Source organism: Silurus aristotelis (assembly GCF_946808225.1).
Source record: "Silurus aristotelis genome assembly, chromosome: 22".
Lineage (NCBI taxonomy): Eukaryota > Metazoa > Chordata > Actinopteri > Siluriformes > Siluridae > Silurus > Silurus aristotelis.
In genome coordinates, this window is record NC_139595.1 from 9,948,090 (window position 1) to 9,971,085 (window position 22,996).

The 22,996-nt window shown below is 37.3% G+C and overlaps 1 protein-coding gene across 1 annotated transcript; it reads right to left on the reverse strand.

Moving 5' to 3' along the window:
- Nucleotides 1-84: 84 nt before the first annotated feature.
- Nucleotides 85-22,272, reverse strand: acsm3 (acyl-CoA synthetase medium chain family member 3). The gene is made up of 13 exons (XM_083525788.1): nt 21,818-22,272; nt 18,732-18,942; nt 15,205-15,412; nt 14,778-14,921; nt 14,395-14,551; nt 12,102-12,181; nt 11,068-11,191; nt 9,777-9,857; nt 9,539-9,640; nt 8,317-8,444; nt 2,036-2,135; nt 1,408-1,527; nt 85-658 (listed from the first exon to the last, which is right to left on the reverse strand). Exons 1-13 carry the CDS (start codon nt 22,052-22,054, stop codon nt 572-574), a joined length of 1,779 nt encoding a protein of 592 aa, XP_083381914.1. The 5' UTR covers nt 22,055-22,272; the 3' UTR covers nt 85-571.
- Between the last annotated feature and the right edge of the window lie 724 nt (nt 22,273-22,996).

The following is a 22,996-nucleotide window of genomic DNA, read 5'->3' on the forward strand; positions in this document are numbered from 1 at the left end:
ATGTATTCATAGGGAATTTATCTACGAATGTGTAGAATAGTATAGTGGGTATTTACCAAAATCCAGAATAAAACAGAAAGCCCATTTAGACACTTATAACGTTAATTCACTTGGGAAAATGTGACTATAGAATAAAAATTGCAGCACAGGGTGCAGCATGTAATAGTTTCAGCTACTGTCTGTGTGTTGGTCTCATTCAGGGTCTTCAGCTTTCTCTAACATCCTAAAAACTATGACAATAGGTGGCTTATCTATTGTAAATTACACCTGGTGAATGGGTGACATTAAGAACGGTTGTGACTCTCATGCACCCCTGACCAGTATAAAGGGATTATTGAAGCTTAATGTACAATGAAAAAAACACAATCAATACATTATAAATGAGGTCCATATGCAAAGATTTCCAGTTCCTTTCTGAGTTTAGAAAAATGTAGAAATTCTGATGATTTTGAGTTTTCTCATATCCAATCCAGGTTTATATGTCCTGTATTTTAAGTGTAAATATTTGGAGTATGTATTATATTAAGTGTAAATGGTGCTGATGAATAACACCAGAGTGCAGTTATAGTGGTTATGACAGTCCCCATTCCTTCTTCCTCAGTTCCACTCTCCGGATTTTGCCACTCACTGTCTTGGGAAGCTGGTCCACAAACTCAATCTATCATCAAACAAAAATTTCAATCACAAAACAGACAAAAAACCCTGCACACAACTGCATTTAATTTGCAACTTTTTTTTTTTTTTTTTTTTTTTACTGCAAAGTTTCAAATGCAGTGGTGCTACAAGACAAGTCACAGTCAAGTGCAAGACCAAACTAATTTACTTGTACATCACACAATGAGGTCAGACAAAGTGCTTCACAATCACAAAACAATATTGATATCAGGACAAAAGGCAAAACAAGGTATAAGAGAATAAATCATACAAAAAACATGCACAATAAAAGATAAATATAAAAAAAAAAATGTGAAATGCAAACTGAGACGATGCACTACAATGTAATAAGACAATAATTGCAATCCCTGATTTTCTCTTTGACTTTGACTAAACCTTTAAAATGGATAAGGCTGGTTGGATCGCTGGTTTTCTGAAGGTTGGTTTTAGCTCTAAGTAGCATAATAACTACATACACCTCCCTGAATTTGGTCCTGGAAATATGTATCAAACAAGGCAAGGATTGTCAGAATAAATATATGTAATTATAAACTTTAAAGTTAAGTTAAATATAGAAGTAGGCTCAGATGAAGTGAGTAACTATTCTGTATATAAACTGCTTATTTTAACAGACGTTTTTGTATTTTTATGTATATGCTTACTAATTTTTGTATCCTATTCATTGCTGTTATTTATCATTACTGTTATTTCACCTTATTAATTTATTTTTGCTTTGTGGGTGTGTGTGTTTACCTTGCGAGGGTATTTATACGGAGCCGTGACTTTCTTCACATGTGCCTGCAGTTGCCTGATTAGTTCATTTTGGTCTCTGTTTTTATATTCTAAAGTAAGCACAACAAATGCCTTCACTACCTGAGTAAAAGAAAGAGAAATAGAAAAAAAGACATATATATAATTTTTTTTTTTTTTTTAACATAATGATCACGATTCAAAAAAAAATCTTGCACTTCAAATTAATTTGCAGCACAAATTCTGCAGCACAAACAGCTCACAACTCCCTAGTGTCATGAAAAATAGTTCAGATAAATGATACTGTGAGTCATAATAATAAAACTGATGTGTTGCGCATTGTGATGTGCTTTTCTGCCACCACATCTATAAAGAGTGGCTGTTTGCCCTTCTGTCAAAATGCTGTAGGATCATGTATGATCATGTTTTAAACTGCTGGGCAATTCACCTGTATAAAGGCATCTGAAATGTGCTCTTCAAAGCCAAACATCACGACAGCTGTACATGATGACTGTACACATATTTTGTTTGATTCAGTGTGAGCTAAGAAGTCTTGAAGTGTGTGTAAACAATCCATGCAAAATAAAGCAGTACAAATTAAGTTATTGAAGCAGATTGTTCGGTGCATTACCTCTCCTCTGACTGGGTCAGGACTGCTGACCACAGCTGACTCGGCCACAGCCTCATGTTCTATTAAAGCATTTTCCACCTCAAATGGGCCAATACGATATCTGCAAAAGCCAACTATTAGAGAATGGAAGTAAAGTACATTGTCATTTGATGCTATTAAACAAAATCTGTCTGACCTTTCGTTTAATTTTATTGTATTAACCAGCCAGTGTACATTTCAATTTAATTTGAATATCCAAATAACAAGTTGGGAATGTAAGAAGTTTAGAGATTTAAGGGGACTATAGTGTACCTATATAGAACTGTACTGTATGTACTGATCTTTTTTTCAGTTGTTTTTACCATGATAAAAGAACAGCAATCCAATTTACATCCAATATGGGCTGTCAATATATAACCCAGCCATTAGGGAGGCACAAGCCAGTGCCGGTCCCAAGCCCGGATAAATGGGGAGGGTTGCGTTAGGAACGGCATCTAGCGTAAAACATGTGCCAAATCGAATATGCGGGTCACAATTAAGAAATTTATACCGGATCGGTTGAGGCCCGGGTTAACAACGACCGCCACAGGTATCGTTAGCCAACAAGGTATCAGTGGAAATTGGGCTACTGTTTGCCAAAGGAGGAGAAGGAGAGGAGGAAGACGTCTACAGAGACGACAGGGAAAGGAGCAGTGTAGGAGAGTAAAGGTTAGAGTTGGTACTTTAAATGTTGGTACTATGACTGGTAAAGGGAGAGAGGTAGCTGATATGATGGAGAGGAGAAAGGTAGATATGTTGTGTGTTCAGGAGACTAAGTGTAACGGGAGTAAGGCCAGGAACATTGTAGGTGGGTTTAAACTGTTCTATTATGGTGTGGATGGAAAGAGAAATGGTGTAGGGGTGATTCTGAAGGAAGAGTACAGTAAGAGTGTAGTGGAGGTGAAGACAGTTTTTGATACAGTGATGAACCTGAAGCTGGAAGTTGAAGGGATGATGATAAATGTCATCAGTGCTTATGCTCCACAAGTCGGCTGTGAGATAGAGGAGAAGGAAAAATTCTGGAGTGAATTAGACGAAGTGGTAGATGGTGTACCTAGGAAAGAACGATTGGTGATTGGGGCAGACTTTATTGGGCATGTAGGTGAAGGGAACAGAGGTGATGAGGAGGTGATGGGTAGGTATGGCCTAAAGGAGTGGAATGTGGAAGGGCAGATGGTGGTAGATTTTGCTAAAAGGATGAAAATGGCAGTGGTGAACACGTATTTTAAGAAGAAGGAGGATCATAGGGTGACGTATAAGAGTGGAGGAAGGTGCACACAGGTGGATTATGTTCTATGTAGGAGATGCAACCTGAAGGAGATTAGAGACTGTAAAGTGTTGGCAGGAGACAGTGTCGGATAGTGGTCTGTAGGATGGTTTTGGAGGCGAAGAAGAAGAGGAGGAGAGTGAAGACTGACAGAAGAATAAGATGGTGGAAACTTAAGGAGGAAGAGTGTAGTGTGAGATTCAGGGAAGAGGTCAGACAGGGGCTTGGTGGTGGTGAAGAGGTTTCTGGATGATTGGGAAGCTACTGCAGGAATGATGAGGGAGGCAGCTAGAAAAGTACTTGGTGTGACATCTGGAAATAGAAAGGAAGACAAAGAGACGTGGTGGTGGAATGAGGAAGTGCAGGAGAGCATAAGGGGAAAAAGGTTAATAAAACAGAAGTGGGATAGACAGAGTGATGATAAAAGTATGCAGGAGTACAAGGAGTTGTGGCAGCAGGTGAAGAGGGATGTGGCAAAAGCCAAGAAAAAAGCATACGAGGAGCTGTATGAGAGGTTGAACACTAAGGAAGGAGAAAAGGATTTGTACCGATTGGCCAGGCAGAGGGACCGAGCTGGGAAGGATGTGTTGCAAGTTAGAGCAATAAAGGATGGAGATGTAAATGTGTTGACTAGTGAGGAGAGTGTGTTGAGAAGGTGGAGGGAGTATTTTGAGCAGCTGATAAATGAGGAAAATTAAAGAGAGAGAAGGTTGGATGATGTGGAGTTGGTAAAGTAGGAAGTGGATAGGATTAGTAAGGAGGAAGTGAGAGCAGCGATTAAGAGGATGAAGAGTGGAAAGTCGGTTGGACCAGATGACATACCGGTAGAAGCATGGAGATGTTTAGGAGAGATGGCAGTGGAGTTTTTAACCAGATTGTTTAACAAGATTCTGGAAGGTGAGAGGATGCTTGAGAAATGGAGAAGGAGTGTGCTGGAACCGATCTTTAAGCATAAGGGAGATGTGCAGACCTGCAGTAACTACAGGGGAATAAAGTTAATCAGTCACACCATGAAGTTATGGGAAAGAGTAGTGGAAGCCAGGCTGAGCAACAGTATGGTTTCATGCCGAGGAAGAGCATTATTTGCTTTGAGAATGTTAGAGAAGTATAGAGAAGGACAGAAGGAATTGCATTGCGTATTTGTGGATTTAGAGAAAGCGTACGACAGGGTGCCAAGAGAGGAGTTGTGGTATTGTATGAGGAAGTCATGTGTGTCAGAGAAGTATGTGAGGGTGGTGCAGGACATGTATGAGGACAGTGTGACAGCAGTGAAGTGTGCAGTAGGAACAACAGACTGGTTCAAGGTAAAGGTTGGATTGCATCAAGGATCGGCCCTGAGCCCTTTCCTGTTTGCAGTGTTGATGGACAGGTTGACGGACGAGGTCAGACAAGAGTCTCCCTGGACTATGATGTTTGCGGATGATATTGTGATTTGTTGTGAGAGTAGGGAGCAGGTTGAGAAGAGCCTGGAGAGTTGGAGATATGCGCTGGAGAGAAGGGGAATGAAACTCAGTAGGAGTAAGACAGAATACATGTGTGTGAATGAGAGGGAGGGCAGTGGAGTTGTGCCGTTGCAGGGAGAAGAGCTGGAGAAGGTGGAGGAATTCAGGTACCTGGGGTCAACAGTGCAAAGTAATGGTGAGTGTGTTAGAGAAGTGAAGAAAAGAGTGCAGGCACGGTGGAGTGGGTGGACAAGAGTGACAGGAGTGATTTGTGATAGTAGGGTATCTGCAAAAATGAAATGGAAAGTTTATTGGTCTGTGGTGAGACCTGCGATGTTGTATGGACTAGAGACAGTGGCATTGAGTAAAAGACAGGAGGTGGAGCTGGAGGTAGCAGAGCTGAAGATTTTGAGGTTTTCGTTGGGAGTGACGAGGATGGATAAGATTAGAAATGAGTTTATTAGAGGGACAGCGCATGTAGGATGTTTTGGTGACAAGGTGATGGAGGCATGATTGAGATGGTTTGGACATGTGCAGAGGAGGGACATGAGTTATATTGGTAGGAGAATGCTGAGGATGGAGCCACCAGGAAGGAGGAAAAGAGGAAGGCCAAGGAGGAGGTTCATGGATGTGGTGAGGGAAGACATGCAGGTTGTTGGTGTAAAAGAGGCAGATGTAGAGGACAGGGTGGTATGGAGACGGATGATCTGCTGTGGCGACCCCTAATAGGAGCAGCCGAAAGAAGAAGAAGATGGGTTGTCAATACATAGAACCTTAATAAAACCTCTTCTGTCTATTATGATCCCACATTCCTTCAATTAAAAGGTGCAAGTTCTTTATAAATACCTAAAATAATAAAGACTACAGCATCCTTTGAATTCTGCTCAAGAGATTTTCCTTACCACTTTTAACTCTGGCATTCTCTAGGGATCGAAACCTACATCTGTAAAGCTACTTTGTGATGATCACTATGCTAAAAGTATGCTCTATACAAAAAATGCAACTGAATAGAATACCGTAATTTCCGGAATATTAAACGCACCCAAATATAAGCCACACACACTGAATTTTACAATGATTTGGTGAAGTGCATGGTGAAGTGTGTTTTTCATGCCCGGTTGTTTTCAGCGTGAAGAACGATTCGCATTTCCTGTAGACAGTCCGAGTGAGCGGCAGGTCAAACGTCAAAGGAACCTCAATCATATTTCTGATGTGGTGCGGCCCGATTCAGTGGGAGCGCGATTTAATATAAAGAATTTCATTCGTTCACCTGAACCCGTTTGGCAATTTCATTGGTCTAATGTTATGGGGCTCAGTTTTTTGGCTTGAAGATTGTGAAACCAGGAAAAACCCAGGAAAAATCCATAAATTAGTCGCTTTATTGTTTAGCCGCGGAATTCAAAGCGTGGGGAAAAAATAGCGGCTAATAGTCCGGAAAATACGGTATATGAAATTGCTTTAATAATAATACACAAATTCATTTTAATGGCAGCGGGCCTTTCTGTTTAACAATTTGTTATTAAAAATTATATATAAATAAATATTAAAAAAAACTCCACCGGAAAACATTTTTTTTAATCACCAAACATTTGTTTTATTGATGCACCAAGTCTCAAATAAAGCACCAAAATCCACCATGACGCACATATCCACCAATTAAAACCATCCGTGTGGAAACACAGCAAAAGTTTTGTTTGGTGTCCTATTGATTTAAGTAAATAAATACACAATAATTACTTTAAAACATATACAAGAATATTTTGTCTTAATGCTCTATGTTCTCTATGGATTCAATAATAATAAACATACATTTGCATAAAGCATCATGCGTCTACATACTACTCTGTCCTCTACATCTGCCTCTTTCAAAACAACTACCTGCATGTCTTCCTTCACCACATCCATAAACTTCTTCCACTTTTCCTCCTTACTGGTGACTCCAACCTCAGCATTCTCCTAACAATATACCCCATGTCCCTCCTCTGCACATGTCCAATCCATCTTAATCAAGCCTCTTTCACGTTGTCCCTAAAAAGTCCTACATCTGTGGCCCTCTAATAAACTCATTTCTAATTTTGTCCATCCTCGTCACTCCCAACGAAAGTAGCAGGGCTCACCACAGCCTACTTTTCTTATCTCTCTGCTGATCCCAATTCTGTTTCGCCAACCTCTTCCTCCTTATGCTTTGCTGCACTTCCTCATTCCACTACCACGTCTCTTTGTCTTCCTTTCTATTTCCAGATGCCACACCAAGTATCTTTCTATCTGTCTCCCTTATCAATTCTGCAGTAGTTGACCAATCATCCAGCACCTCTTCACCACCACCAAGCCTCTGTCTGACCTTTTCCCTGAATCTCACACTAATCTTCCTCCTTTAGTTTCCACCATCTTATTCTTTTTTCAGTCCTTACTCTCCTCCTCTTCATCTTCACCTCCAAAACAATCCTACAGACCACCATCCAATGCTGTCTAGCTACACTGTCCTCCGCCAACACCTTACAGTCTCCCATCTCCTTCAGGTTGCATCTCTTGCAAAGAACATATTCCACCTGTGTGCACCTTCCTCTGCTCTTATGCGTCACCCTATAATCCTCCTTCTTCTCAAAATAAGTATTTACCAATTTTATTTTCATCCTTTTAGCAAAATCTACCACCATCTGCCCTTCCAAATTCCTCTCCTTAAGGCCATACCTACCCATCACCTCCTCATCACCTCTGTTCCCTTCAGCCCCAATTACCAGGTACACCTTCTACCACTTCATCTAACTCATCCAGAATTTTTCCTCCATTTCACAACCCACTTGAGGAGCATAAGCACTGATGACATTTATCATCACCCCTTCAACTTCCAGCTTCACGTTCATCAGAAACTCTCTTCACCTCCACTACACTCTTACTGTTCTCTTCTTTCAGGATCACCCCTCCACCATTTCTCTTTCCATCCACACCATGATAGAACAGTTGAAACCCACCTCCAATGTTCCTGTTCTTACTCCATTTCCACTTGGTCTCCTGAACACACAACATATCTACCTTTCTCCTCTCCATCATATCAGCTACCTCTCTCCCTTTACCAGTCATAGTACCGACATTTAAAAAACCAACCCGAACCTCTACTCTCCTACACTTCTCCTTTTCCTGCTGTCTCTGTAGACATCTTCCTCGTCTCCTTCTCCTCTTTTGGCCAACAGCTGCCCAATTTCCACCAGTACCTGTTGGTTAACAATACCTGTAGCGGTCATTGGTAACCTGGGCGTCGAACGGATTCGGTATGAATTTTTCTTTCGTGATCCACATTTTTGATTTGGCACAATTTAAGCTGGATGTCCTTCCAAACGCAACCCTCCCTATTTATTTGGGCTTAGGACCAGCACTAAGAGTGCACTGGCTTGTGCAACGCTAATGGCTGGGTTACCCGATTAATTGTTTTTTTAAATAAATTAACATTTAAAATAATATTTATAGATTAATATTTTAATTGATTAAAATACAAATATTTGAGAAGAAGCTGCATACATGAAAAACTAAATCATCATTTATCTCACCAGACTTACCCTGCAGACAATATGACATCATCAGCTCTGCCAACGAACCACAGATATCCGTCTTGGTCCATTACCCCTCTATCACCCGTAAGGTAGAAATCACCACGGAAACACTTAGCTGTTTTCTCTGCCTCTCCCTAAATTCAGCATGGCAAATATTTAGTCAAGTTATATTTTTGTCTCTTTGTTTGTAAAATATAACAAAAAGCCATTGTGTTAGCAGTTAGTGAAGACACTGCAATAAATATTTACACTGATCAGGCATAACATTATGAAAACCTGCCTAATATTTGCTACATACCATAAATGCCTAATTAACTATTTTTGAGATGTTTTTACTTGTGCCATGTTCTCAGAACTGACAGAAATGTAGGCACCTCAAGATATTAAAATATATAACCAATAATAAAATAAACACAAATATAAGTGGTGGAGAAAGTACACAAACTATTATTCCAGTAAAAGTGCTCCCTTTAAACTTTCCCACAAGAAAAAGTACAAAAGAATTTGACTTCAAATGTACTTAAGTATACAAAGTACTATAATTTATAATAGCTATAATGTTCCTATTAACATTTTTTGTAATAAGACTGTTGCTTAATCAACTCAGACTATGGAAAAAGACTCTAATGTTACTCTTAGCACACCGATCGAATAAAATAGAATAGAATGATATTAATAAGTCAAACACTGATTGATATCTATTAAAATTATCATGAGCCCAAAATCTTCTTTTCAACTACTTCAGAAAATTGTGCAAATAAGGCCATGGGTGTTGTGGCAAGTTATATTCAGGAGTTTCTTTCATTGCTCTCAAAATGTTCTGCTTGCTGTTAAACTGATGCTGAATTGTATGTTCGTACTAAATAGATACCAATAAGCAGCAATTAAAACAGGTCAAAACAGAGCTCGCTCTCTACCCTGATTGGTGTCTTGCTGTGTGTTTGACCAGTTAATTTTTTCTATTCACTCAAATAAAAAGGATTGACTTGATTTGCAAATGTAGTCGAGTTTTTTACTCAAATCAAATCAAATTTTAGGTGTATGTGACAAATAAAATTTAATTTGATTTGATTTGAGTAAAAAGTAAAATATTTGACTTTGTAATATATTGAAGTTAAAGTAAAAGTCTCCCCAAATCGAAATACTTTAGTAAAGTGCAGATACATGAAGAAAAATCTACTTAAGTACAGTAACAAATTACTGTCAAGACAGAACAGAAAGTAGATACCAAGTACTCAGTGAAGAGAGAGAACGGTCTTTCTGGTTTCACTCTGATAGCCAGATTTCCTTCTGTTCCCGGAGCAACAATAGTTCCCTCCTCATTTACAACCTACAGTTACCACATAGAACAAAATGTGTTAGAAATGAAATACAAATGTTCATATAATTTAATACATTTAAAAGTCACAAAGATTCAATAACAAAATCAAAATGATTAAACCTGTTTGTGCAAAGATTACATTTACCTGCACATCATAAGCTGGTGATGCTTTGCCAAAAGAGCCAGGTCTAATTTCCATACCTTTAAATGTGCCAGCAATTAAAACCTGAATTACCAAAAACATAATTGTATAGAATTAGGTCTAAATTAGCTATGCATTTGTGCTTTATGAAACTAAAGTATAATATTCTTCTGTAGTTACTTGTATTACTGCTTACAGAACATTGAATAACATTTCCAATTGCACAGGCACACACAAGTCTATGTTTATGTGCAAATTCTATGCCGGTTTAGTATAAATGTTTCGAGCTTATACTGTTTTGGCTGACCTTCCTCACAATGTCCAGCTTTTCTTGAAAAGACCGTCTTGCAAATGTCCTTTTATCTGTGACCAAATCAATTTGATCAACACATGATGTGATGGCTGAAATCTGATTAGATAGAAACCGAAACTTACTCTGCTCCTTGTATCAACGCACACAAGATAAATTTTATGAAATGAAGAGAATAGCCTTTTGGGGAATAATTGAATACAAATTGATGCTAAAAATTGTTAAAATATTTTGTGATTTTCTGTCAGTGATTCTTACAGAGTTTAGGCCAGGAGAGAAGACATTACTGGCCCCAAATGCCCACTTTAGGCATTTATTTAATATAATATTTATAAGCACATATTTGTCATGTACTCCCTGAGCAAAGGGACGGCACAAATGAATCAAACCCTTTGAATGAGGTGTTTAGGTTTTCAGTTCAACAATCAGAATATTTTCAAATATATATTACATTACCGCAGGATCATTTAAGTTCAATAATTTGTTGAAATAGGTGGTATGATTTATTCAGCTGTACTTTGCATTTAGGTTTTGTTTATTGGTTTGTAAGTTTATTGGTTTGTGAGTTTATTGTGTCAATGGAAGGGTTACTCATGCAGGCAAAGTAATGTGGGTGTGATATTAGTTATCATGTCATAATTAACACACATGCTGGGTGATACAGTGCAATGTACTAGTGCTGTACTAAATATCAACACACTTGGAATATTTTGTGTATCATAAATTGTCTGCTAATTCTATGCAATCATGATGCACAGTGCGTTTTGTTTTTGGATACCAGACCATCATAGCCATATGTGCTCTTTTCAAAAACAAAAGTGATGATATGAAGAGACAGGTCCCTTTTCTTTTATTATTCCCTTATAATTATATATTGTTTGCATAATGTACTGTTGCACTGTTAGGCTATATAACCGGTTTAATATTGTATCAATTGTCAATTCACTGCACATTGTTTTACTGACCCTTCCCTCATTTACTCACAGTCTCAGTCTGGCCATATCCCTCGTAGATATCAAGGCCTGTGATCTCTCTCCATTTACTTATCACCTCAGGGTTGATGGGCTCTCCAGCACACAGGCAGTGCTCCAGAGCCTGAAATTGAAACCTCTCACACACATGGCAGTCTAATCAGTATAGTCTGGTTCTGGTCACTGCTACACAGACAAACTGGCAGTTTTAATTAGTGTAAGTATGTAAAGTAATTAGGGTTATTCAAATTAAAACATGGTTTTATATTTGCCCTAATTGCATTAAAAAAGACAATCATTTGGCTATATTAATACAAACAAATATACATTCACTTAAAAAGGAAGTGATTCAATGGATGATTTAAAGAGAACCAGCCATGTCTTCTTTAATTTGTCAGATGGAAATTCCTTGCTTTGTGTATACAAACAGTCACATCCATCATTACAAGCACCGTACTATTATTGTTAACAAACGCCAACCTCAGCATTCTCCTACCGATTTACCCCATGTCCCTCCTCTACACATGTCCAAACCATCTCAATATCAACTCCCTCAAATTCAAAACGTCCTACATGTGCATGGAAGGGTTAAATAAACTCATTTCTAATCCTGTCCATCCTCGTCACTCCCAATGAAAACCTCAACATTTTCAGCTCTGCCATTGTTAACAAATAATATGACTGGAAAAATTAAATAACAGTCAGTAGTAGCAACTTTGGTTATACACAATGCATGTGAATCACCAAAATAGGTATTTATGGTGTTTCCTTCCTAATATTTGGTTAAACTCGACTAAAATTCTTAATAGCCTTACCAATCCTATCAGGTAAGGATTATACTAGCATGTTTACAAAGGTAAAATAGCTCAGGTTTATGTCAACTCATGTCAGTGTGGTGTTTTATTTAGACATAAAGCACAAAGACCACCTTTGAGCCTGACCAACAAACCACATTCACAACCTACTGAGATTGTATGGTGCAGGTATTGTTATTGGTGGATACGACTAATGACGACAAGACTGAGGTAAAATTTGTTGATGCATCACCTGGAAGGATCTTCGTGTACTAACATGCGATAAGCTGTTGGAGCAGTGCAGAGAGTACTGATGGGATACCTGCAGAGAGTCTAAAACACAAGTGCAAAGTATAAATGGCTTTGGTTGAACTAGAATTTATTACAATACAGCAATAAAAAAAAATTTAATTAAGTAAAGAAAAAAAGTGGGTTTTTAAAGAAATTACAGTTAAATTACCAAAAAAATCTATTTATTTTGTAACAATTTATTTAGTTATGATTTTTTTTTTTTTTAGTAAATCTTTTGTACAAATGTCTCCTAAGAACATTATATGTATACATACATACATACATACATATGTGCTTTTTTTTTTTTAAATAACCTAGTCCAAATTCATTCCCCATTTGCTGTTATAATAACCTCCACTGTTCTGAGAAGATGTTCAGGTACTGAAGTCAAATAGGAGGGCCTGGGGGGCAGTCAGTATTCCAATTTATACCAAAGGTGTTTAACAGGAATAAGGTCAGAGCTCTGCAGCAGGCAAACATAACATTTTCTGCTCCAACTCATGTAAACCATAACTTTATGCGGTTGGCTTTGTGCACAGGGCATTATCATGCTGGAATAGGTTCAGGTCTCCTAGTTAAAATGAAGCAATTATTAAATGCTAGACCATCCAAAGACGCTAACTTTGTATTAACAGTTAAGGGAGGAACCACATCTGGCTGGAAGTCAGAAGTCCTAATACCTTTGTCCATATTTACTGTAATGTGAAAATAAAAAGTATACCTCCTTCAAATTTTATGGTTTTATGTGTCAGAACACAGTCCTGGTTGTACCACGCTTCTTCCATTTGAGAGTTGTGCTCTTGGAAATCTTCAGTGCAGCATCCATATTTCTGTAGCTTTCCCCTGATCTGTGCCTTTTAATAATCTGGTCTTTGAGATCTTCAGGCAGTTCTTTTGACCTTGTCGCTGGGTTTTGCTCTAATATGCATTGTCAGCTGTGAAGCGCACTGTAAAGAGATCTGTGCCTTCCTAAATCATTTTCAATCAATACACTTTTCCACAGGTAGGCTCCAATCAAGTGTAGAAACATCTCAACAACTGGGAGGCATGTGAGCTCATTTTCAAATGTTGTACAAAAGAGTCTTTTTTTTGTTGTTAAAAAAGTCATGGCCAAAAATATCGAAACCCTTGAAATTCTGTCAGAAACAAAATTGTAAGAAATAATTGTTTTCAAACATGTGATGCTCCTGTAACTTGTATTTAGACAGACCTGTGGCAGGTAACAAGTGTGGCAATATAGTAATTATACTTGCAACAAGTTAAAATGGAGAAAGGTTCACTCAACATTTGTTGTATTGTGTCACACTGAGCATGGAGAAAAAAAGAAGTGTAAAGAGCTCTGGATTCAAGAAAAACAATTGTGAAAAAACATGGAAAATCTCAAGGCTACAAGTCCATCTCCAGAGATCTTTATGTTCATGTGTCCACTGTGTGCAATATCATCAAGAGGTTTACAGCCCATTACTGAAGAGCAAAATTAATGAAAAATTACAACAAAAGATTGTTTGAAGGGTGGATAAAGAGCTTCAATTAACTTCCAAACAAATTCAACTGATCTGCAGACTCAGGGTACAACAGTGTCAGCTTGCACTATCCGGCGCCATCTGAATGAAAAGAGACGCTATGGTAGGAGACCCAGGAGGACACCACTGCTGACACAAAGGCATAAAAAAGCAAGACTGGAGTTTGACAAAACCTATGTGACAAAACCACAATCCTTCTGGGAGAACATACTGTGGACAGATAAGAAAAAAGTAGAGCTTTTTGGTAAAGGGCATCATGTCACTGTTTACAGAAAAAGAAATGAGGCCAACAAAGAAAGAACACAGCTCCTACAGTCAAACATGGTGGAGATTCAAAGATGTTTTGTGGTTGGTCTGCTGCTTCTGGCACTGAATGCCTTGACAGTGTGAACGGTTTAATGAAATCTGTTGATTACCAAAGAATTTTGAGGCACAATGTAGTGGCCAGTGTCAGAAAGCTGCATCTCCACCAGAGGTCATGGGTCTTCCAGCACCACACTGACCCAAAACACACTTTAAAAAGCACTCAGAAATAGTTACAAACAAAGCGCTGGAGAGTTCTGAAATGGCCAGTAATGAGTCCAGACCTGAATCACATAGAACAACTGTGGAGAGATCTCAAAACAGTAGTTGGGAGAAGGGATCCTTTAAATCTGAATGACCTGGAGCAGTCTAGCAGTAAACATGATAAGATGGTGATATAATAAACATTCTGATTTATTTTAAACACACCTTGAGGACAGTTTTAGAATCGAAGCGTGGCATATGGTGTGCAAACACACACGCTCCCTGAGTCCATGGAGCAAACACACTGCTCCATGCAGATTTAGCCCAGCCTGTATCCGAGGTGTTCCAAAACACATCACCATCAGTAAGATCTAACCAGTACCTGTTACAACACAACCATAAAATACAGACACACACAGAGTTCCAAATATAAACAGCATTCGTGTTACTGACAGCAAGATACGGTAATTATGTCTCTGCATAGTTTATTTTTTATTTTCTAACCTTCAGATCAAATACTTCAGTCAAAACATTAATGAACCAAGGTTCTGTGTTATTTTTTTCTTATTAATACATCCTTTGGCATTTTTACCTTACAACACACTTACCTGCCATTGATGGTAAGACCCAGGCCGTAGCTACAATGACTGTGAACTGTCATTTTGGGAGATCCAGTGGTTCCACTGGTGAAGAAGATGGTCATTGGTTCATCACTTCTCGTGTTCACACATACATGTTCTGCAGAAGCACTCCTGAAGTTCATAAATATGCTGTTACTTTACAAGTCTCTAAAAGAGCATGTTTCAGCCTTTATTATCATATATTGGTTACATATTGTGTAATTCCTGTTAGAACTAATAAGTGTTAGGAATGCAGATGTTGTGTCATTAGTAGTGTGTAGTTGTGTATTGTAATAAAAAAATAACCCATGAGAAGGCATGTATAACAGTGGTTTTATGATGGATTAATGGTGTTCTTTGACAATATGCAAAGCATAAGAAACATAAAGGGGAAAAAAAAGATCTAAGTTCTCACTTTATTAATGCTGCAAGGTTGCCCCATCCTGGGCGCTCTTTGTTGGAAAGCAGAAGTTTAGAGGTCAGTGTGGGACACTGTGGAGTCACAGCTTCTATTAGTGGTGCCATACTTTGATCTGTGATCAGACACTTTGCTTGGGAGACCTGCAAACGATGCAGGATGTCTCTGGCTGTATGCTGGGATGTTCCAGGGATCAGAACTGTACCTGTCAGAGCATAGAGAGTGTATAAAGACGTGAAAAATTAATTCCAGATTTCAGCTGAATACTTTTACAACACAGTCACAGGAGTGGAAAGTGGTCATAAAGCACTCTAAATTATTCACTTGCTGCCAGAAGCTTCTACTGGTTATTTTTAACATATAGAAATGTCAAATCCATTCATTTCCATGAGCCGATCAATTTAACACATCTTGCCATCATGTCTTATTTTTGAAATTGTTCATTTGTTTTAACTTTTGAATGCATTTAAATGCATTGAAATAAAAATTATAAATAAAAGGTATAAGCTCAATCATGAATAACTGCTTTAAAACTAGAAAAATTGATTTAATTAAATGCTCATTTAAAACTTTATTTATGGAACGCTGAAAATCTGCAAATATTTTTTCAAAAAGAAAAACTTAATTATAAATACAATGGCAACATGTTAATAATAATCCAACACTGCAATGCAGACAGGTTGCTCTTTCTCTCTCTCTTTGCAGCTGGAAATGGTTTCACATCAACAGCCTGGGAATCCATGAAATTACAGAGTAACACAGGAGCTTTGAGGATGGATTTGGACTGTAGTTAATGTCATCAGTCTGCTACACTGACACAAGACTACACTTTGAATCTGATCACCATCACTGTACACTTCAAAATCATTTAACTGCAATAAATAAACATTCGGTGCAACCCAGATGAGGATGGGTTCCCTCGTGAGTCTGGGTCCTTTTAAGGTTTCTTCCTTATGCCACCTCAGGGAGTTTTTTCCTGCCGCAATTACCACTGGTTTGTTTATCAAAGGCAAACTTACACTTATAAAGAACAATCATTCTTTATTAACACATTATCTGTGTAAGGCTGCTTTGAGACAATGTTCATTGTTAAAAGTGCTCTACAAATAAAAATTAATTGCTTAACTTGTTAAGTAATTCACCTTTTGTTAGAGTTAAGATTGGCCTCACACTGGTTCTCTAAACTGGTTCTCCTATGTTGTCTGTTCAGTGTCTATAGGATCTTTACAGTGTGATGTATGTAAGGTATACAGAAAGTCTTTGTCTGGGCTCACACGTCTCTGGTTACTATGTCCTCTTACCCAATCAGGAACAGTTTTAGCTTAGGATTCTTTCCAGTGTATATATACATGTCTGTTATCTGCATGAAATCTGAAGAAGAACATTTGCACCATTCTGTGTGCTGTGTCATTCTTACCTGATCAGAAAAGGCACCACAGACATCGTAGAGTGTATGGTAGACTTTACCAAGAATTACGTTTTGTTTCATTGTGAAAACTGTTTTTAACAAATTTACAGCGCTGATATTAGGAGATCACACAAGTGTCGGGAAGATGATTGTCAAGTAAAAACACAAATGTTTTGCTAATTGCTAAATTCTAATGCTAATTTCCATAAAGTAGTTGTAATAGTAGTAGTAGTAACAAGTAGTAACAAGCAAGTATTTTGCTTGAGGTCAGAAATTATCAGTGTTTATGGTTTCATGAAATTATACCTGTTACCTTTAATTACTGTAAATTCACTTAACTCGCTAACTAGCTACCCATGTGTTATTAAATTATGTTAGTTAAGTTTTTTTTTGCCTAATCTTTTACATACATAGGCAACTGGAATCATAGGACTGGGCATGCAAAAATGTCCAATGTCTTGGTGCTCATCACCAGAGGTGGAAAGTAACGAATTACAAATTCTTTGTTACTGTACATAAGTAGATTTTTCTAGTATTAGTACTTAACTTCAGTATTTCTTTTTCAGACAACATTTTACTTTCACTCATTAAATTATTTACACAAATATATGTACTTTCTACGTCTTACATTTTCAAAACAGGCTCTTTACTCAAATCAGCACCAAAATCCGCTATGATGCGCACATTTAACCCTCTAGGGGTCTTTTTTGATCGTACAGATAAGAGCAATACATCATACGAATCTGTGAAGGGTTTAATTTATTTGTAAACACTCATAACAACAAAACGCTGTGCTTTTATAAAATAAAGTAAACAGATAGGGGGGCGCTCTCGTGCCATCTCTCTTTAAAGTCATTTTAAAGGCGCTAAATTTCATTAACGCTCTTTCACTGAAGCATTTCTATTTGACAATTTTTATACAAAAAATAGAAATACATAAATAAATAACTAAATATAAAATTGGCGAAATTAATGATTTCAGTGCAACAATTTATTCACGATGTCCTTTCAGATATAAAACAAATAAATAAACTCTACCAAAACAATATTTATAATCAGTAAACACTTGTTTTACTGATGTACCAAGTCATGAATCAAACACCAAAATCCACACAATTTACCCTTTGGGGGTCGACAAACGCGTTTGTGGCATTTTTCCTCATAAAGCTGAGAACTTTTTTGATCGTACTGATGAGAGCAATACATCATTTATATCTTATATCATTTATAAGGGTCTTTTTTTATTTGTATACACATTTATGATTACAAAACTCTTTGATTTTGTAAAATAAAGAAAACATACAGGGGGCGCTCTCTGCCACCTCTGTCATCTCCCTTAACAAACACATAAATAATACAACATGGATCTCCATGAATACTCACCTCACAGACATAATAAATGTATGTATGGAAAACTCAACAATTTACATAAACAAATTCACATCGAAAACAAATTTTCTCTAATTATGTAATCCATATGAAGGTTAGCAGAGGTAGTTTCTCCGGTATCACCTCATTAACCGTTTGGTGTCCTGATGATTTATGTAATTTAAACCACCATACTTACTTTAAAACATTTACAAGAATATTTTGCTAAATTATGTTTAGTTTGGTTTCACTAATAATAAACAAACATTTGCATAATTAATCTATATTATCTATGTCCATGTTGCTTAGAGTATTAATAACAAAGTTTTATTATATGGTACATTTAGAACAGAAAGAAATGTGTGATTAAGTTGTTATTAAATATTTTATTATGATTACGTCCAGTTACCAACAAGACACTAAAACAGGTACTGGTAATGGCTACTTTTTACTTAAGTACATGTCAAAGCCCAAACTTCTTCACTTAATCTTAAGTAAAAAAGTGTAGTCAGTACTTCAACATTTACCCGAGTATTTTAAAACATGAGTATCTGTACTTCTACTTAAGTGAAGGATGTGTGTACTTTTGCCACCTCTGCTCATCACTGTGTATTACTTTTTTTTACTTATGTTAAAACTATAAAACACTATAAAATTAGAAACTTCAGCTTTAGAATGTAATCAAATGTTGTGGCAGTAGCTAAGAAAGTGATGATCAGCCTACAGCCATGAACATGAGTGCGATTACCTGTTCTGAGGCAGGCGATATTGACCAGCCACCACTCTGGGACTCTGGGCAGGACAAGAAGGACTCGATCTCCCCTTTTCAAATGGCATTCATCAGTCAAAACATTAGCTAGCTGTTTGGAGTAGAAGCCCAGCTCTTCAAAACTCCATCTGATCTCTTCATTTCTATCATTAACCCACCATAGAGCCGGCTGAGACGACTTCCCACCAGCCTACAGAAAAGAAAAGATTTAACATTAACATTAACTTGCATTAATGTATAGCAGGAAAAGTGATACAGTAGGTAACATGTGCCAATAGAAATAACATGCAAAACTATGAAAAGATTAAAACAGTGTAAGTTCCAATGTAATGGTTTTCCATGGTATTATTACTTGGTGAAATATTTATTAGTTTTTATTATTTTTATGAAATTTTATGTAAAAAGGGCAGGATGAAATTTAATTGTAGTATTCATTAGCTTTTATCCAGCAGTTGAGGATTAAAGAAAAAATAAAATTTATATATAAAAAATTCATAAATTAAGTCATAAATTAGGAAATGAAGCTTATTTTTGCATTTATTTACTTAATAATACAATATTCTCCTTCTATTTAATTCTGCTTTTCCATTTCATTATCCATCTAAAAACACTTGGTTCAGATTATGTGCATTCTGTTTGCTTCTGTTTTTGCATTTTATCAGTGAAGAGTTGATAACCTCAAAAATAACAAAACTATAATAAATGGGCATTTGGTTGGTTGGATGGTTTCTTTCTGAGTCTGGTTCCTCTCAAGGTTTCTTCCTCTTACCATTTCAGTGAAAACTTATGAGATAAACTCATATTAACAGATTTTTACATTAGTAATATCTTAGAAATTATTTCTCTAACGCCTTCCTTAAACAATGTCTATTGTTAAAATTATATTTAATTATTTTACATTTATCTTTTTGCTTCATGCACAAGCCCTAAACTGTGTAGATTGTGTAGTGTAATTTTATAAGTTTATAAATTTGTTTTGTTTCAAGTTTTTATATATATATATATATATATATATATATATATATATATATATATATATATATATATATATATATATATTTATACTTTTAATATACCTTTTACAAAAATGTTGATGGAGAAGTATGGAGAAGGTCAGAAGAAACTGCATTGTGTGTTTGTGGATTTAGAGAAAGTGTACAATAGGCTGTCGAGAGAGGAGTTGTGGTATTGTATGAGGAAGTCAGGTGTGTCAGAGAAGTATGTGAGAGTGGTGCAGGACATGTATGATTTTGCTCTTCAGGGACAAACTTACACATCAAGAACATCGTATTCAATCTATATCACCACATTATACGTGTAAAGCTGATTTTAGACAATGTTCGTTGTTAAAAGTGCCATACAAATAAAAATTTATTAAATTAAATTAAAGTGTGACAGTGTGACAGCAGTGAAGTGTGCAGTAAGAACAACAGGTCGAGGTGGAATTGCAACAAGGATCGGATTTTTATTTGTATAGCGCTCTTAACAATATACATTGGTGGTGATGGACTGGTTGAAGGACGAGGTCAGACAGGAGTCTGCATGGACTATGATGTTTGCCAAAGATATTGTGATTTGTGGTGAGAGTAGTGAGCAGGTTGAGAAGAGCCTGGAAAGGTGGAGGTACATGCTGGAGAGAAGGGGAATGAAAGTCAGTAGGAGTAAGACAGAGTACATGTGTGTAAATTAGAGGGAGGGCAGGGGAGTGAAGCGGTTGCAGGGAGAAGAGGTGGTGAAGGTGGAGGAGTTCAGGTACCTGTGATCACCAGTGCAGAGTAATGGAGATTGTGTTAGAGAAGTGAAGAAAAGAGTGCAGGCAGAGTGGAGTGGATGGAGAAAAATGACAGGAGTGATGTGTGATAGAAGAGTATCTGCAAGAATGAAAGGGAAAGTTTAGAGGACGGTGGTGAGACCTGCGATGTTGTGTGGTTTAGAGACAGTGGCATTGAGTAAAAGACAGGAGGCGGAGCTGGAGGTAGCAGAGCTGAAGATGCTGAGGTTTTCGTTGGGAGTGACGACGATGGACAGGATTAGAAACAAGTTTATTAGAGAAAAAGCGCATGTAGGATGTTTTGGGGAAAAGTGAGGGAGGCGAGACTGAGATGGTTTGGACATGTGTAGAGGAGGGACATGGGGTATATCAGTAGCAGAATGCTAAGGATGGAGCCACCAGGAAGGAGGAAAAGAGGAAGACCAAGGAGGCGGTTTATGGATGTGAGTTGATTTGAAAGAGGCAGATTTAAAGGACAGGGGGGTATAGACTAGAGACATTCACTCCCGCACGACCCAACGCAAGCAAGTGGTTGTTCTATGTTCTAAAAAACTCCTTGTTCATGTCCATGTTCATCATTTACACAAAAAGTCACTCAAATAAAACGAAACGTTTGTTAATTTTCCGTTTCTTTTTTTCATATTCAAAAGGAAAAAAAAAAAAGGCAGAGTAGCGGGTAATAAAAATATATTTTTTTGCGGGAGCTGGATTATGGGGAAGAATGAACCGCTGTGGCAACCCCTAATGGAAACAGCCAAAAGAAAAGAGTTAATTGTGTTTTATTTATTTATTTGTTTATTTATTTTATTTTTTAACCTCTGAAAATATTTTATTTTCATATATTTTCATTTATTTCTGAATATTACAAAAGGGACATTCTTAAGTAATCTCTATTTATGTAAGTAATCTCATAAGATTTTGCCCAAATTATTACAACACAACAGAACATTTGTTTTAGATATTTTAACATCAGTTTAAAAAAGAAAATCTCGATAATGCACATTAATTCAAATAATTTATGCATATAGAAAAATGGTTCATGAATAAATTAACCTATTAATTTAATAACCCAAAAGCAAAAGAACATGTAGATTTATCTTTATGAAACTAAACGTATTTAATGAGCCAACCATTTATTTATTTTGAGCTATTTCATGCACATTTCCTTATGATACAGAATTATACAGAAAGTATCAGTAATGATTGTAAAGTTCTGGGTTATGTTTGTTTGTTTTGGTGTCACGTGCATCACCTGTCCCCTCTCGCATGTTTTACAGTTATAACAATTCAGTACCTTTTCCACGGATTCCCAGTGGTCCAGCACATCTTTAGCGAAGTTGAAGAGTGGAGGGACTGGTGTTTTGGGGAAGTGCATCAGACTGTAATAATCGGTGAAGTTTTTCGGGCTTGTTGTTTTGAATCTGTGAGACTGAAGCCATTGGGTTCTTCTCTCCGGGTTAAATGCATAACAGCTTCGCCTGACCAAACGCGTTACAAAGCCACGGCGACAAACCGCGAGCACACTCATCATACACAACGAACACAGCTGGAGGAATGCACAGCTGGAGGAATGCACAGCTGGAGGAATGCACAGCTGGAGGAATGCAAAGCGTGGTGACTCTCCAACTCTCCGCTTTCACAATAAAGCAAGTGATCTCTTTACAAGTAGTCAAAACTACGGCGTCTTTAAGAAAAGTTTTCCTCTGTTATCTCACTTCCTTTTAATAACCTTTCTCGCGATATCAAGTCTTGTTGTTCAGATAGTGTTTGAGGGGGCGGTACCGCTTACGACCACTCAACCAATCAGAACTCCTGAAGTTCTGTCGCCGGTCTCGCGCCTCACTCGGGCGTGTTCAGGTCCACTACACAAGAATGTGGGAAAACTCAGGGGATTAGAAAACATCTGCATTAATCAGTTCTTTCACCGCATGTTTGACAATTTCAATCAGTAAAAGATCTTGCTGTGATTATTGACTCAAGAAATATGATGTGAAAGTCTCAGAAAGTCTGTTTAAGTAACCTGAATTACATTAAATTAAACTGAATGCACAGCCAGCAGCTCTGATCTTATGATAGGTTTGTTGAATATTAGATCTATAATCTTTAAACAAAATTATTACCGACCAGAAGTTTAATGTGTTTGACAGAAACGTCAAATAAACCAAATGAATATGCAGCATTAAATTAATCTAGTTCCCCTGGCCAGTCTAGATGGCAGAGGAGGCGGAGTCGCAGCTATTTATAATAATAATCTAAGTGTAAGACAAAAAAAATAAACACAAATGTAACACATTCACACCAACATAAAATATTTAGCATCCGGAAGCAGGTCTAGTAGAGCCCATTCCATTAGGTATTATTTAATGGAATGGGCCCCCAGACCCCCAGGGCCCTACTCTAATTTGTTTTAGAATTTGCAGATTTCACCACAAACTGTATATTTTGAATGACAGGTGTCTCGTCCAATGATCGG